This window comes from Entamoeba invadens, assembly GCF_000330505.1.
Source record: "Entamoeba invadens IP1 unplaced genomic scaffold scaff_1105074726103, whole genome shotgun sequence".
In the NCBI taxonomy this organism is placed as follows: Eukaryota; Evosea; order Mastigamoebida; family Endamoebidae; genus Entamoeba; species Entamoeba invadens.
Window position 1 is genome coordinate 91437 of NW_004443767.1, and position 14244 is coordinate 105680.

At 30.6% G+C, this 14244-nt stretch overlaps 4 protein-coding genes across 4 annotated transcripts; 1 reads left to right on the forward strand and 3 right to left on the reverse strand.

Moving 5' to 3' along the window:
- EIN_247070 (hypothetical protein) lies at positions 1 to 2450 on the reverse strand (the record flags this gene model as incomplete). The annotated part of the gene is made up of 3 exons (XM_004261536.1): positions 1 to 443; positions 568 to 2156; positions 2332 to 2450. 3 exons carry the CDS (start codon positions 2448 to 2450, stop codon positions 1 to 3), a joined length of 2151 nt encoding a protein of 716 aa, XP_004261584.1.
- Positions 2451 to 3034: 584 nt separating this feature from the next.
- Positions 3035 to 4966, forward strand: EIN_247080 (hypothetical protein; the record flags this gene model as incomplete). The annotated part of the gene is made up of 1 exon (XM_004261537.1): positions 3035 to 4966. The coding sequence occupies one exon, from the start codon at positions 3035 to 3037 to the stop codon at positions 4964 to 4966; it is 1932 nt and encodes a 643-aa protein (XP_004261585.1).
- A 2028-nt stretch (positions 4967 to 6994) lies between these two features.
- Positions 6995 to 9559, reverse strand: EIN_247090 (serine-threonine protein kinase, putative; the record flags this gene model as incomplete). Its single annotated transcript, XM_004261538.1, has 1 exon — positions 6995 to 9559. The coding sequence occupies one exon, from the start codon at positions 9557 to 9559 to the stop codon at positions 6995 to 6997; it is 2565 nt and encodes an 854-aa protein (XP_004261586.1).
- A 2639-nt stretch (positions 9560 to 12198) lies between these two features.
- On the reverse strand, positions 12199 to 14196 carry EIN_247100 (hypothetical protein; the record flags this gene model as incomplete). Its single annotated transcript, XM_004261539.1, has 4 exons — positions 12199 to 12319; positions 12430 to 12816; positions 13002 to 13327; positions 13534 to 14196. The coding sequence occupies 4 exons, from the start codon at positions 14194 to 14196 to the stop codon at positions 12199 to 12201; spliced, it is 1497 nt and encodes a 498-aa protein (XP_004261587.1).
- Positions 14197 to 14244: the final 48 nt, after the last annotated feature.

Below are 14244 nucleotides of genomic sequence, written 5' to 3' on the forward strand. Positions count from 1 at the left end.
TCAACATCCCGACACTTTCCCAGCTATTTTGATACATGAAGACTCAAAAGCTTTTCCACAAATTCCACAAAACGCGTTTGTTGAAGCTTTGCAGTACCCACATGAGTTCATGGCACACTGTGTCGGGTCTGTATTTCTTGAGCAACTTGTAATAGTTAAACTTGGATAGTTTATAGCAACTATTCGATTGCACAAAAGTTGCACTTCGAAGACTTGTGAAACAAATTCCCTGGACGAGTTTCCACTCAACACTGGCGCGGGTAAAGAAAAGAGTTTTTGTGATATTGAGAACTCAAGACCATCAGGAAGGTTTGGGGTCGTTTTAATCGTTGGACTAAAACAATTCCACGGGACTTTTGGCATTAAGATGTGTGAAACTTCCTCGTTCTCTGTCACAGAGACGGTGTAGTACGACTTGTTCGCCACCTCCAATTCAAGAAACGCTATTGATTAGCTCGTTAAATTATATTTACATTTAACAATCATTTTAAATTAACGAGTTTCTTTACTTTCATATACTATATTATTATAATATTTTTTATAATAAAAGTATAGTATACAACAAACGTTGATAGACTGCAAGTAAAATGAGAACGAGGATTGCGATGATTTGATAGAGTGCCAGAACGATAATAGAGAATTCGAATCTAAATCCGAACTTTATTCCAGCCTTTGCGACAAAATAGCACCCGACTGTAGCGACAAAAGCCAGAATGAGATAGATGATTGCGAAGAGCGACACTTTAATACCGAAACAAGTCGATAGAATTATTGCGATAAAAAAATAGGAGAAGACGAAGAACCACATGACGTAATGCGATAGTTTGAATTTTTCACATTGAAAAACGCCAAGAGGAAGATATTTTTTTCTTCCGAGGAATTGCATGATTTCGTTTTTGTTACAAATGACAAAGACCCACAAAACGATAGTAAAGAGAAAACAGCCACAAATCACAAAATACATCGACCCAAACACAACAGGGACGAAAATACTAACTAAAGAACTTACTATACAACCCAATAAAAGAATAGGAACCGGCCCAAATAAATGCAGAGCGTCCGTCTTCCAATTTTTGAATTTTTCCGCATTGTCGATCTTCTCTTTTTCTTCACTTCTAATAATAGCTTCTAATTCACTGATTGCATCACTGACTCGTTCATTAATGATTTTATCCTTCTCGTTTCGCGTGAACGAGACGTTTCGTCGAATTTGTTTGAGTGATTCCAGTAAGACTGGGAGGACTCCCAAATAATCGACTGAGAGGTTTCCCGTGTCATCTTTAGTAACCAAGTCGGGAATGATCTTCTCGACTTCTTGAGCTATAAACCCATATTTCCTGTTATTTAAATCGTCTTTATAAGAATAGGTGACTCCGCTGAGTGACATAATACTTTCTAATGCACTTTTGATCGCAGTGATGTTCGTTTTGGAACGCATGTCCGAACGCACTAAAAAGCCGTTCTCGGCAAAGATCTCGCCGAAGATGTGTAATTGTTTCATTTGTGAAGATAATGTTTCGATGCGGATGAAGTCTTCTTTTGGATCGAAAGCTTGTGGCGCGTAGATATTTTGATTTTGTGCGTACAAATTGTAATTGAGTGTTTGTGGTGTCATTTCATTCTGTTGTGATTTTGTGACGCTTGTGAAATTTGTGATTGGAGTCACATTGTGCACTTTTGCAATATTTCTTGTGATTTGTGTGACGGGCGCAAGATTCACATTTTGTAGTACTTCTTGTGAATGTTGTGAGACATATTGGATGTCATTTGTCACTGAATTTGGTGGTGTAAGTACCAAGTGATGTTTCTCGGACATTTCATTTGATGTTGTTTCCGCTTCATTTGACACATTAAAAGCAAACGGGTAATCATTTTGTGGGGAATTTGTTGCGGTGTTATATTTGTTACACAAAATGTTGTTCGACACAACATTCACGTTATTCGCCAGTTTCAAGACTTTTGAATCTTTCGAATAACTTTTGTCGGGCGGTAATTTGTCGACCATTTTCACCATATATTGTTGACACATCTTTTTAACTATTTCTTTCTGTGGACACAATTTAAAAGTTGTTAATGCCAAGTTATTCGGATTATTCCCAGGCTTTGAACACTCCTCTCTTAAATGGGCATCCCACACGTGTGCGGTTAAATTGTATCTTTTCGTTATTAATTGTAATTGTTTGTAATTAACGAGCTGTTTTTATTGGCATTTTGTTTCATTTCTGTGTTTTAATTAAAGAGCTGTTATCATGAGTCGTGCGAAAAAAAGAAATTTCGTTAATTTAAAACAGCTCGTTAATTTATTTTTGAGAACTTGAGGAAGAATCAAACCGACTCTTTGGACACACGTTGCAACCTGGATACACACATACCCAGTTCTTCTTTCGCATTTGCTCAGTCCGTGGAATTGACGAGCTCTCGACTAAAAGAAGTTCTTGCTTCCCACTCATTTGTATTAATAGTTCTTTTTTTGTTTGTTTTTAATTATTCTTGATTTTATATAATGTGTTTAAATATAGATTATTTATAATTTTATTTACTATAACATGTTGTGGACAAGATGTAAAAATACTGACTTGTTTATTTAAAATCTCTCAGTTTTGACGTCATTTGTAAAACAAATTGTATATTTATAGTTTGTTTCTATAATTATTTATCTATTATTTTTTTAATTTATAATTATTCTTGAATAATAATATTATATTTTTATAATTATATTGAATTAAATATATTATTATTAATTATAGTTTAGTGATACAATACATTTAGTTAGACATTTTAGTAAATAACTAAATTGAATTGTTTAATTGTTTAATTAATGAAAAAAAATTAAATTATAAAATTTTAAAATAATTTTTTTTGTTATTTAAATTTTTATTTATTTAAAAAAAAAATGATGATTCAATATTATTAAAAAAATCATTAATTGAATCAATTGAAATTAATTTTAACTATTACAAATATAATAAAAAATTCTATCCAATTGATATAATTTGCCGGAATGAATGATAAATAAATAAAACTCATTTGGAAAATGAACTTTAAAACGGTTCAACATCTGATAAACGAACACATGAGCTCCACTAAAATCATTGGTATAACTTTTACTGACACTCAAGTCAGTCTATCTCATTTTGGTCAGAATACCGTTGACGTATCTTGTTTTTCCCATTCCGTAAGTTCAAAGCCTTTTTGTTTTTACTATAATGGTAGTAAATTAACCTTTTTTGAAGATGCCAAAACGAAAGAGGGGTGTATTAACTATCTTTGTGAATTAGACGCTTTGGAACAGAAAATCAACAGAAACTTCGATTTACAAAATTTAGTCCAAGACATCTACGGGGTCTGGGCCCTTTTGATCTCAAAACTCAAACTTCTTATAACGGACGTTTTTGCGTGTCCTCTTCGCTATGTTGTATGTCTCCCGACGGGTAGTGACTGTCGTCTAGAAAGTGTAGTAAAGACTTCATTTAGCACGAATGAAATGGAGGTGATCAAAATAGTTCATGCGAATTCAGTCATTGGTCTTCAATTTGCGCGAACGGTACTTTTGCGACAAAATGTCGAGCCGAAAGTAGTCGCGTGTGTTGTGACGGATGACTTTTGCACGACGGTGACGGTGTTCATGTGCGACACGTTTAATGTGATTGAGTTGTACTCGAGTCGCCTGAATGTTGGTCAAAATGTCTTTGCGGCACTTCTGGCGACTTTTCTGTTTCATCAAGAAGTGAAGAAAGATCGCGACACGTGGAGTCAATTTCTAATTAATAATGAAAATCCCTTATATTCCTGTATCTCAGCGTTTTATGAAGAGAAGTTAGACTCTGTGTATTTCAAGTCGTATGAGGAGGAGTGTATTAAAGTCGAACGCAATGATATAGCAGACCTTTTCAATAGTGAAGTCGTCAAAATATTTCAATTCTGTGATAATGTCATTCAAAAGGCATTAGAAATGCTACAAAATTTGAATTTAACATCAGACGACGCACTCTCACAATTCAGAAATGCAGCGCTCGACGGAGTTAAAGTCGAGTTTGCAGGAGCACATCAAAATTGGTTTGTAACAGACCAATTTGCTGGGAGGTATACAATAGTCGCCGGCGTCACCGCGAAAAATGTGATATCGGAAGGCGTCGGCTTTTATGTTCGGAAAATGGAGTTCAAAACGTTACCAAAGAAAGAAGAACTTCTTCTTCAAGACTTCAATGCAAATGTCAGTGTGCAACAAGTCGTTTTGAAGAATCAATTTTACATTGAAAGTTGTCAACGAAGACAGCAAGTCGAATTACTTAATAGTACTTTAATAGTACCAGAAAACTATATAATTACTATAACAAGTGACTTGCTGTGTTCCTTTGGAAAGTCTCAGATGAAGGAACGTGTCACTTTCTATGACGAAGAAGGGAAGGAAACAGTGAAGGACGTGACACTTTGTACTTTTGACTTAACACAATTTCAAACCCATCGAAGTAATGTTTTTGAATTTGACATTTCAAAGGTCTTGGGGGTATGTGGGAGGACAGAGTGTTACACAGAGATGTACGACGAGAGTGGAAAATATTTGTGGATGGACGCAATACGAGGAGACGATTTTGGGCCTAATAAATATGAGTGTGAGCCAATTATAAAAGGCGTCTGTGATACTATAGAAGATGTATATAACGGAATTGTTCATGTAAGGATGGAGGAGGGATTAATAAGTGTACCAGAAATAAGAGATAACGATGAAAAGAAGCGACAAACATTGAAAGAAGTCATTAAAAAAGGAGAAGAAACGGAACTTAATGCAAGTCTAGTCTTAACTCTGAAATCGCAAATTCAAAATAAAGAAATCGATGAATTGACGAAAGGAATGAGTGACGAAGAAAGAAGATCACTTCGAAGAGAAGTTAATAACATCTTTTTGAAAAATGTTAAGCTTCAAGATATTCAAAATAAATGGAACGAATTGAAAAGGAAATACTAAGTTTTTTTTTGTTCTGTTTTTTAGGAGTAACACCTTTAATAACTTGAAACATAATTGAAGTGGTCTAATAATTGGGAAATCTCGAGTTTATTAAATGTTTTCCCCAATTTTTAAAAGTTTATTATATACATAATAATACACACGTTGAGAAAGGGAAAAACATCAAATATATTTTATTTATCTTTAGATATATACAGTCTGTTTTTTAATCTTATCCAATACCTTTTGGACCATTAAAATTGGAATATTTCGGGAAGCAGTCCCAAAAATCTATCCAAATTGTTTCGAGTTTTTTCACGGGTTATCTATTGCCCGATGTTTACAAAAAAAGCTATTTTTTGGCTACCTGATAACGTTAAAAGACTGACTCTATGTAAAAACAAGGGAGCTATTTTTGATTGTTAAAAATGGAAATAGAAAAATTGGTTTTTTCATATAAAGTTTTAAAATGAAATCATTTAAATATGTATTTATAGTATTTTGTTGATTTTTTATACAATACACAATTTTAGGTGAAATGATCGATTAATATTTCATATTAATTATTTGAATTTGAATTTCTAATTTAAAAGTGAAATAATGACCAAAATATTAAGATAAAAAGATATTAAATTGGGATGAATAAATTGATGATTATAAATAAAAGGTGTTAAACTAAGTTTTTTACATTGTTACATGTCAAAGGATGTAGATCTCCAACAAAGTAAAGATGTTTTGATAAAAAATTTGTTTGAAAGTGTTACTTTGGGATCAAAATATAAAAATGAACACTTTTTGGATTTTTATTCAGAGTGTAAAGATAGTAAGGAGTACATCGATGGGTTTACTCGCGAAGTTATTGAAATGAATTCAAAAATGAAAAAGATTCTTATCAATAAAACAATTCAATGTGATTTACAACGTCAACAAGTTCACAAATTCACAAGTTCAATAGAAAAAGATTGTAAAATAAAATGTGAGGAACAAATACCGTCTGATTCTCTTCAATTTGGATGTGAGTCATTTGACAAGCATTTTATTCATATGAAATCTCATCAAAGATTGATTTCTGAAGAGAACACCTTATTTCTCAACCACTTTGATACGCTTCAAAATAAAATATTCAAAGAATTCAATTTGAATGAATTTAAAATAATATTAGATATCGATTTTTCACAAAAAGATGAACATATATATGACACGTTTTACAAAACAGAATGGAAAGAAAACACACTCTTTCTTATTGTTGCCGAAAATGAAAATTACAAAGAAGACTTTTTTGGGTGTTTTGTTCAACAAAAAATGAAAGTGAATTGTTGGATTGATGATCCACATATCTTTATGTTCAGTTTCTTTAATAAGTTCAAAACAATTAACATCAAACCACCAAATGAAAAGTTTGCTATATATGTTTGTGACCACACTAAAGATATACTGTTTGCAGTTGGTCTTGAAAGCGCAAACGATATTCTATTCTTAAAACAAACAAATGAAAGGAAAGACCCTACTATCATTTTAACTTATTCTGCTTTTGATTATAAAAAGGAAATATTTTTTGAACCCAAAATAGTAATACCAAAAAGATTCTATGTATTTTCTTTTAGATAAGACACTGATTCTTAATTGAAAATCATTGGTGTGTTAAAACATGTTAATTGATCAACTTATTATTATTCTTCAATAAAATCAAATAAAATATTAATTTGATACTTAATAATGTATCAAAATATATCATTTCAAAAAATTGATATTGTAAATTAACATACTTATAATTTCAATACAATATACAAACAATGTTTATTATTTTCGATTTTCAAAACACTATAAAACACGAGTAAACATGAAACTAATTCATTGTTATAAAAAATAAAATTATTATAACAAAGTAAATTTGATTATTTAAACAATCAATAACTTATATTTGACAAGTCCACATCATAATTGTGACAATAATTAATTAATCGTTTATGAGTTGTTTATTTAAAAATAACATAATTTATAAAACTTGTATATATTAAACATACATAACAAATTTAACAAAAAATAACTTTATATATTAAATGGTATAAGCGTTTTCTGATCTAAGGCATTCGAATATAATATCATCTTCTCATTTTTCAATTGTTCAAAGAATATTTCATTTTCAATGTTCTTATTGTTTTCTTTTGCACTTTTCAAAGTTTCCTCCTTTCTTATAATATCATGAAGAATTTCATGTGTTTCTCTTAGAGTAATTCTTTGAAGATACTTGTACTCCCAACATTTTAGTATTAACCATTTAAGATCACTTGGCATAGTACTATCAATCTCTGGTGTTAACCCAGTTATGACTGCACTTTTAATATCAAAAAGTGTTTTGTACTTTCCAAATGTACGTTGTTCATAGAAGAATTCCCAGCATAGGATCCCAAAAGAATAAACATCAGTAAACGACCCAAATATATGTTTATATGCCTCTGGTGGATCGCATCTGGGATTTTTCATAAACAATCCATTATCCTCCACTTTTGTTCTCAAATCCGCACTTCCCCAGTGATCACAAAGTTGCACAGAAACTACTGTTGGTGAAGCACTAAATGATTTCATCATTACATTTGAAAGCTTCAAATTCAAATGAAATAATTTAAAACCATGTAAATAACTTAAACCACATTGAACGTCTTTCATTACTTTAAGTTTAAATGAATATGAAAATCGACCTTTGTATTCCGAGTTTAAGAAATACAAATCGGCACTCCCCAAACAACAAATTTCACTGAAAAAAGATAGATTCTGGTCTTCATAAAAACAGCCAAATGGTTGTAACAAATAAGGGGATCGCATATTTTTAATGGATGTATAAAACTTTTCTATTGAAGCTTTTAAAGTGTTTAAATCCTGAGTAGATAGATTTGAAAGGTTAATCGTTTTCACAGTGACTGGTTTTCCTCTATAAGTCCCAACAATTGCATGCTTGTGATTGCCTTTTGTTTCGAATCTTCTTGGAGAAACAAACAACTCGTCGCGATCAATTTGAAAAGATCCTTCGATTTCAACCTTAGAAATCAATACAAAATAAAAGGCACTCACTCTCTTGTGTATTTTTTCATATATAATTGTATCATCAACGTCGATTTTTTTCTTGTCAAAAACGAGTTGTTGTAATTCGATCAAAGTCGATTTATCGCCATAATAAACTGATACATAAAATTCAGTACCTTCAAAACGTGTTGTACAATGTGGTGTAAATATCAATAGTATTTGTTTTGTTTTTCCTTTTGAAATTATGAGTGTTTGTGGGCAAAAGTGTACTGTATATTTTTGGATATTTGGAGTGTGGAATATAATTAACATAAATCTTTTAGTATGATTTGTCATTTCAAATATTTCGAAAACAGTTTCATTGATTTTCAATTGTTTGTTTTTCATTCCAAAAGTGATTATACTTTTATTGGATGGGTATTTGTTCGAAGTGTACGCAATATAATGACATTTTGAAACATCAAAATAATACTCTGGTTGTGGATATTCAATGGCTTCTATTACATTCTTAAATAAGTAATGATCTTTTCTTGACACTATGATTGTTGTAACAGTAGATATAATTAACACTGTTAATAACAAAACGGTACATGTTATAACTAATGTTATTATTAATGTGTAATTACTCCCCTTACAAGATCCTTTATTATCGGGATCAGGTACAAACCCTTCATAACATTTACAATTTGTACTATTGCATGAATTCCCGGAATCACATTGTTCTTCTGGATGATCCAATTTTCCGTTGCCACATGTTTGTGTTATACATTTGTTATTTTTAATGATGTATCCATCCTCACATTGACAATTAAATTTACAATGAGACTCCCCCCTTTTACATAACTCAGGATAATCAGTAATATTATTACTGTAACACACTTCATTTAAACAATGATGGTCTAATAAATAAGTTCCATTTTCACACTCACAATATGTATCACAATACTCTTCTCCGAAATAACACTTGTCATCATAATTTGTGAGTGTCCACGTGTTGTTATAATAACACAATTTATGACAATCGTCACCTCCATATGAACCATGTGAACATATACACTTTCCTAATTGGACACTACATTTACCACCTCCACGTTCTTCATTACAATTGTTGGGACATATTACTCTCATGGAAAATTCTGTTCTCATGATCATGTTTTTTGAGAATAATTTGAAGACGTAATTTTCGAATGTAGTCTCTTGTGTCGAATATACAAACCCCGTTTCTGGAGCCAATTTCCACAAATCTCTTCTTGTTTGTGTTCCATTCACACAATGACATTTTCCATAAAATTTTGTTTCGTTTTCACATCTTGTGTATTCAAACATTTGTGTCTCTCCGTTCGAACTCGAAAAAAGTATTCTACTCTTATTTGGTATTTCACCAACCAATATAAAAAAGAATAATTTCAATATGTATGGTTGTGAGGAGCATCCTCTTCTATCCAAAACACCCAATTGTGCAAAATCCAATTTACTAGTAAGTGGAGTCGTTTTTAAATTAGTTACATTATATATTGGATAATTCAGATATTGTAACATCTCTTCAGAAGTTATCAAAGTCACTGTAATTACACAATCATATGGGTCTACCATTCCCACAAAGAGTGTAAAATTGGTTTCTGTGTAACTTATTCTTGCTATCAAATAACCATATGTATCAACAAACTGTGAAGTACCGAAACACAGTGGTTTGTCAATCTTGTTATTTTTGTCATACTGTTCTTTGGTTAAATCAATTTTGACTTTACCTTCACTTCTATTCTTTTTCACCAAAATGTTGATGTAATTTTTTGTCGAGTTATAATTTGGAGGGACATACACTTTATAATATTTACCAAAACGGTATCTGTTGTTGGTATCATCATCAAAACACATTCCAAGCATCGGAGTCATATCTTTAGTAATGTGAAAAGTGTCTGGAACATTTAGTAACAAGTCTTCTGCAAATAAAGGTTTCCAATATAAAAGAGCATTTGTTGTATTTGTCACCATACAGTTATTATTGTACATCAAAATCAATTGATTTGTTTCCGAAAAATTTAGGTATGGATTAAAGATTTTACATTCAGTACAAGATGATGTCTGCTTGTAATTACTTTTGCATTTTTTACACACTTGATCATTATGGTTTGGTGGTGTTATGCATTCCAAACACCCACTTCCACAATAAGGAAAAACACTTTGAATAAATAAGAAAAGGAGTATCATCATGATTGAAGCAAATAAAACTTTATACAAGTTGATGAATAAACATATTCAAACAGTATTTAATTAATTATTGACATCTAACCGTTAAATGAACATAATTCGTCAAATGGTTAGATGTCTAATGTGTTCAAATATTTACTTTGTTGTTATTATATATTTTAAATGTATGTTTATGTTTATAACGTGTTTTTAACAGTAAAGTGTACCTTTAAATAAAAAGATATAAAAAAACTACAAACACCAAACAATTACAATTTAATTTTGCTCATTTTATTTTTAAAAAATTTTAATTTTATTTAAATTATTTTTGGTAATTTCGACAGTAAATTTATTGTAATTTATTATTTCGAAAAAATATATAAATTGACATATTTTTTTTTCAATTGTTGTTTAAAAACAAAGTTAAAAACAAGTTGATTTATTAGAAATCAACTAATATAATTTGATAAATATTTATGAACCATTAATAGTTGGTTTATTATAATTTAATTTATAATTTCTTAATTATGAATATAACAATTTGTAAGTTTTGATTGCAAAAATATTATAATTAATAATATATTATTATTAAATTAAAATGAAACTAAAAAAATTATAAAACTAACTTTGTAATATTTGAGTAATATTTATTTGTTGGTGATAGTTCTAAATTATAATTATTCAAAACTAATAAAAAAACCAAATAGTATAATTTTATAATTTTTATGATTTTAATATTTTTCAAAAATGTTGGTTATGTTGGGCCACTTTAGTTATAATATAATTAGTTTAACTAAACATTTTAACTATAGAAATATATTCTCAAATTTGTACAATTTGACAAATTTAATTATTATTTATGTTTGAACTTTTGATTAATTCCATTTTTATCATTAAAAAACAAAAAAATATGATACTGTATTAAAAAAATATGAAAATTTAAATTAGAGATATGGTACAGTTGTATACTCCAAAGACGAGAAAAAAGAATAATAAAGAACAGTAAATATATCAACAAACACCTGGGCATTTGTTAATTATTTTCAAGCACCCGAGACGGCCGTAAATAGAAGTCGTTATCTCTCAGCTTCAATCCGATGTCTATCAGATGTTCTTTCTGTCGTCTTATGAATTCGACAAACCGTTCTTTTATACTTCTTTTTGATGCGTATTTTGTTTGCATGATAAATACTGTATTTTTTGATACATCGGTTGCCTTCTATCTCTTGTTTGTTTCCTACGATGAAATATTCTGTCTAGAACATTTTATTGATTCGAAGTAAAACCAACATAATAATATAGTAAAAAGAACTTATAAAAAACTACAATTAATACTAAATTAATTTACTTGATATTGTTTAGTTGTACAATATTGAATAGTAGAATAATAAAGAAACTAAAAGAAAACAACCATATTAATCACTCTCGAGTCGAATTGGGGGGTGAAGGTATGCATGCTCTTCTTTCACTCGAACAATAAAGTCTACAAATCGTTCTTTCTGTCGGATTACAAATAACACAAATCGCCGTCTTCGCTTCGTTAATCTTCTCATCTGATTATTTATGTATTTTAGTGTTTAAATATGTCCAAAAAAACAAACTAATTCGTTTGTTTTTTTGTACCTATTTTTTTGCTATTTTTATATTTTGGTTTCATTATTTCTTGTTGTTCTATTTTTGATTTTTCAAACTATTATAAATCTATTAAAATTTTATAAATTTATTATTTAAAAAACACACAAAAATAATATTCTTTTTGGAACGTGCGAAAACATAACTATTATTGGTTTGACTGGTTTTTATCTTGATTTTGACATTTTGTGACAAATTGTTTATTTTTTTTGTAATTTAAAATTAAAATTTTATTAAAAATTAATAATAAAATAACAAAATGTTTTTTTTTGATTTTTCGTTTATTTTTATTTTAATTTTTATAATAATTACAATAAATAAAAATATTTTTGTTTATGCTTACGTGGTAACACATCATTGTTTACAACCATCCAAAAGATTTAAAAAATAAAAAAAGTACTAAACGAATTAAATTATGAATTAAACAAGTCGCTTGCAATGAGTTCTGCGTGTTCGTTTTCGTCAGTCACTGCGTTTTGTTTATCTTCAATACCTCTCATTCCGTTTTTGATTTTATTTACCGAGACAATGTTTCTATTCGTCAAACATAGTATAATTATTATAATTTTTCTATTAATTCTGATAATAGTATTAACTATTAATTATTATAATTATTCTATTACTTAGTATATAAGAGAACAAACACTGGAGGTTCAAATTTGGCGATAATATCGAAGATTTGTTTGAAAGAGAGAGCTGGACATACAGATGTTGAGAGGTCGAGTGCAGTGACAGTATCCAGTGATACGATCGACATGACGCAAAATGATTGCAGTAACGTGAAATACGTTTCGAACATTTCCGTTGAGAATTTTCTGATCATTTCACAGAACGAGGCAATTTGGCACTTCACAAAAATGGCGAGATCGGTCTTCACAGATCGTTGACTCATCAAATGGTTGAATACAACTCGATCAAATCGATCGATAAAAAGTCGGATGAAATAGTTGACTACTATCTCTGGAATATGGTCTTTCTTCATAACATCCAAATACTCTTTAAATGGCTCAAATGAAGAAACGGCTCCTCTTCTATCTCGTTAGTCTTTTGTATTATTTATCTTAATCATTCAAATGCTTACGTGCTATTCTTTTTCTCTAAAATATTCATTTCAACACTCAAGCATTACACATTTTGAAAAAAAAACTTAGTCAGAGCAGTTATCATGTTACGTTCAAATTTCCTAAGATATTAACAAAAGTCACACAACACAAACGTTTTGTTCATATCAGTGAAGAAAGGGATGACGTTCTCTCGAATTTTTGGTTCAATTTCATTATAAACTAATAAAATACTTTTTTTGAGGACTTCAAACAAGTTTTTAACAAAAGCTTTGTGTGCTTCCTTGTCGCTTCGATTCTTCGGAATGATTTCGTTGTTGACTTGTTTCGTGAGTAGTGTTGTGACGCCAAGCCAATATACATTCCGTGTCGGCGTTTCCAAAGACATCACTGAAATTTTCTCAAGAACTTCAACTACTTTATTCAGAAACTTCGTCTTCTCACTTTTCACTAAACGGCCCTCACTTAACTTCTCAAAAATCTATTTCTTAGTCATTTGTATTCTCACGTGCCATTAATTGTGCTTAAAATTTTCATTCGTATGATTTATGTCTATAAATCTTAAAGACATCATCTCACACGTAAGGCCTCAAATGGTCAAGATTATGTTTTCTTGATATTCAAACCAATGCAATGTGTCTTCTTTTTCTATAAAAAAGTCAGTAGAAACGACATATAACGACAAACAGTTTCTGCAGTGAGTGGGTGGTGTTTATCCGAAAACGACATATTACTTAAAAATATCTCCGCGAGTATGAATTCGCTCTCTTCTTGTGTGATATCGCCCTCCGCGACTCTGTTTTGTTTCATAAAACTGACTTCGGTCGCCATTTCATTCAACTTGTCTGTCAGTACTTTTTCCTCTTCCAATTGTCCTTGGATGTCTTCATTAAGTTGTTCGATCTGCGCAATGACGTCCTCCGAATTTTCGAGTTTTTCAGTCCCTTGAATGACAGTGGCGTCCGTCTGTGTTATTAAATGGAACTTCAATTTCCCATTTGAAATGGGTAATTCAACTTCATTATCTTCAGAAGAGTCCATATACTTCGACAGGTCGACTTCTATCTTACCTACTAACGAATTCTTACTCTTCAACACATTCATTAACGAAAGCATTAACGGCTTCTTCAGATAGGTGTACTTCTTCGCATCTCGCTGAATCGTGTCATCAAACGTAAACCCACCAAAATCAACACGTCCCTCTTTACACACACACCGCTCCGTTTTGCCACTCTTCTCGCCACACTTCCATTGAACAAATAACATGTACCCAGATACCCCTTTTAAGGTCAGAACCATGTCTGATATCTCGCACATGACTTTCCACGTCTCGATGTGCTTTCCAAACATTTGGAATGTTTGTTTTATTTCGTTTTATTTTTATTATTATTTTAATTA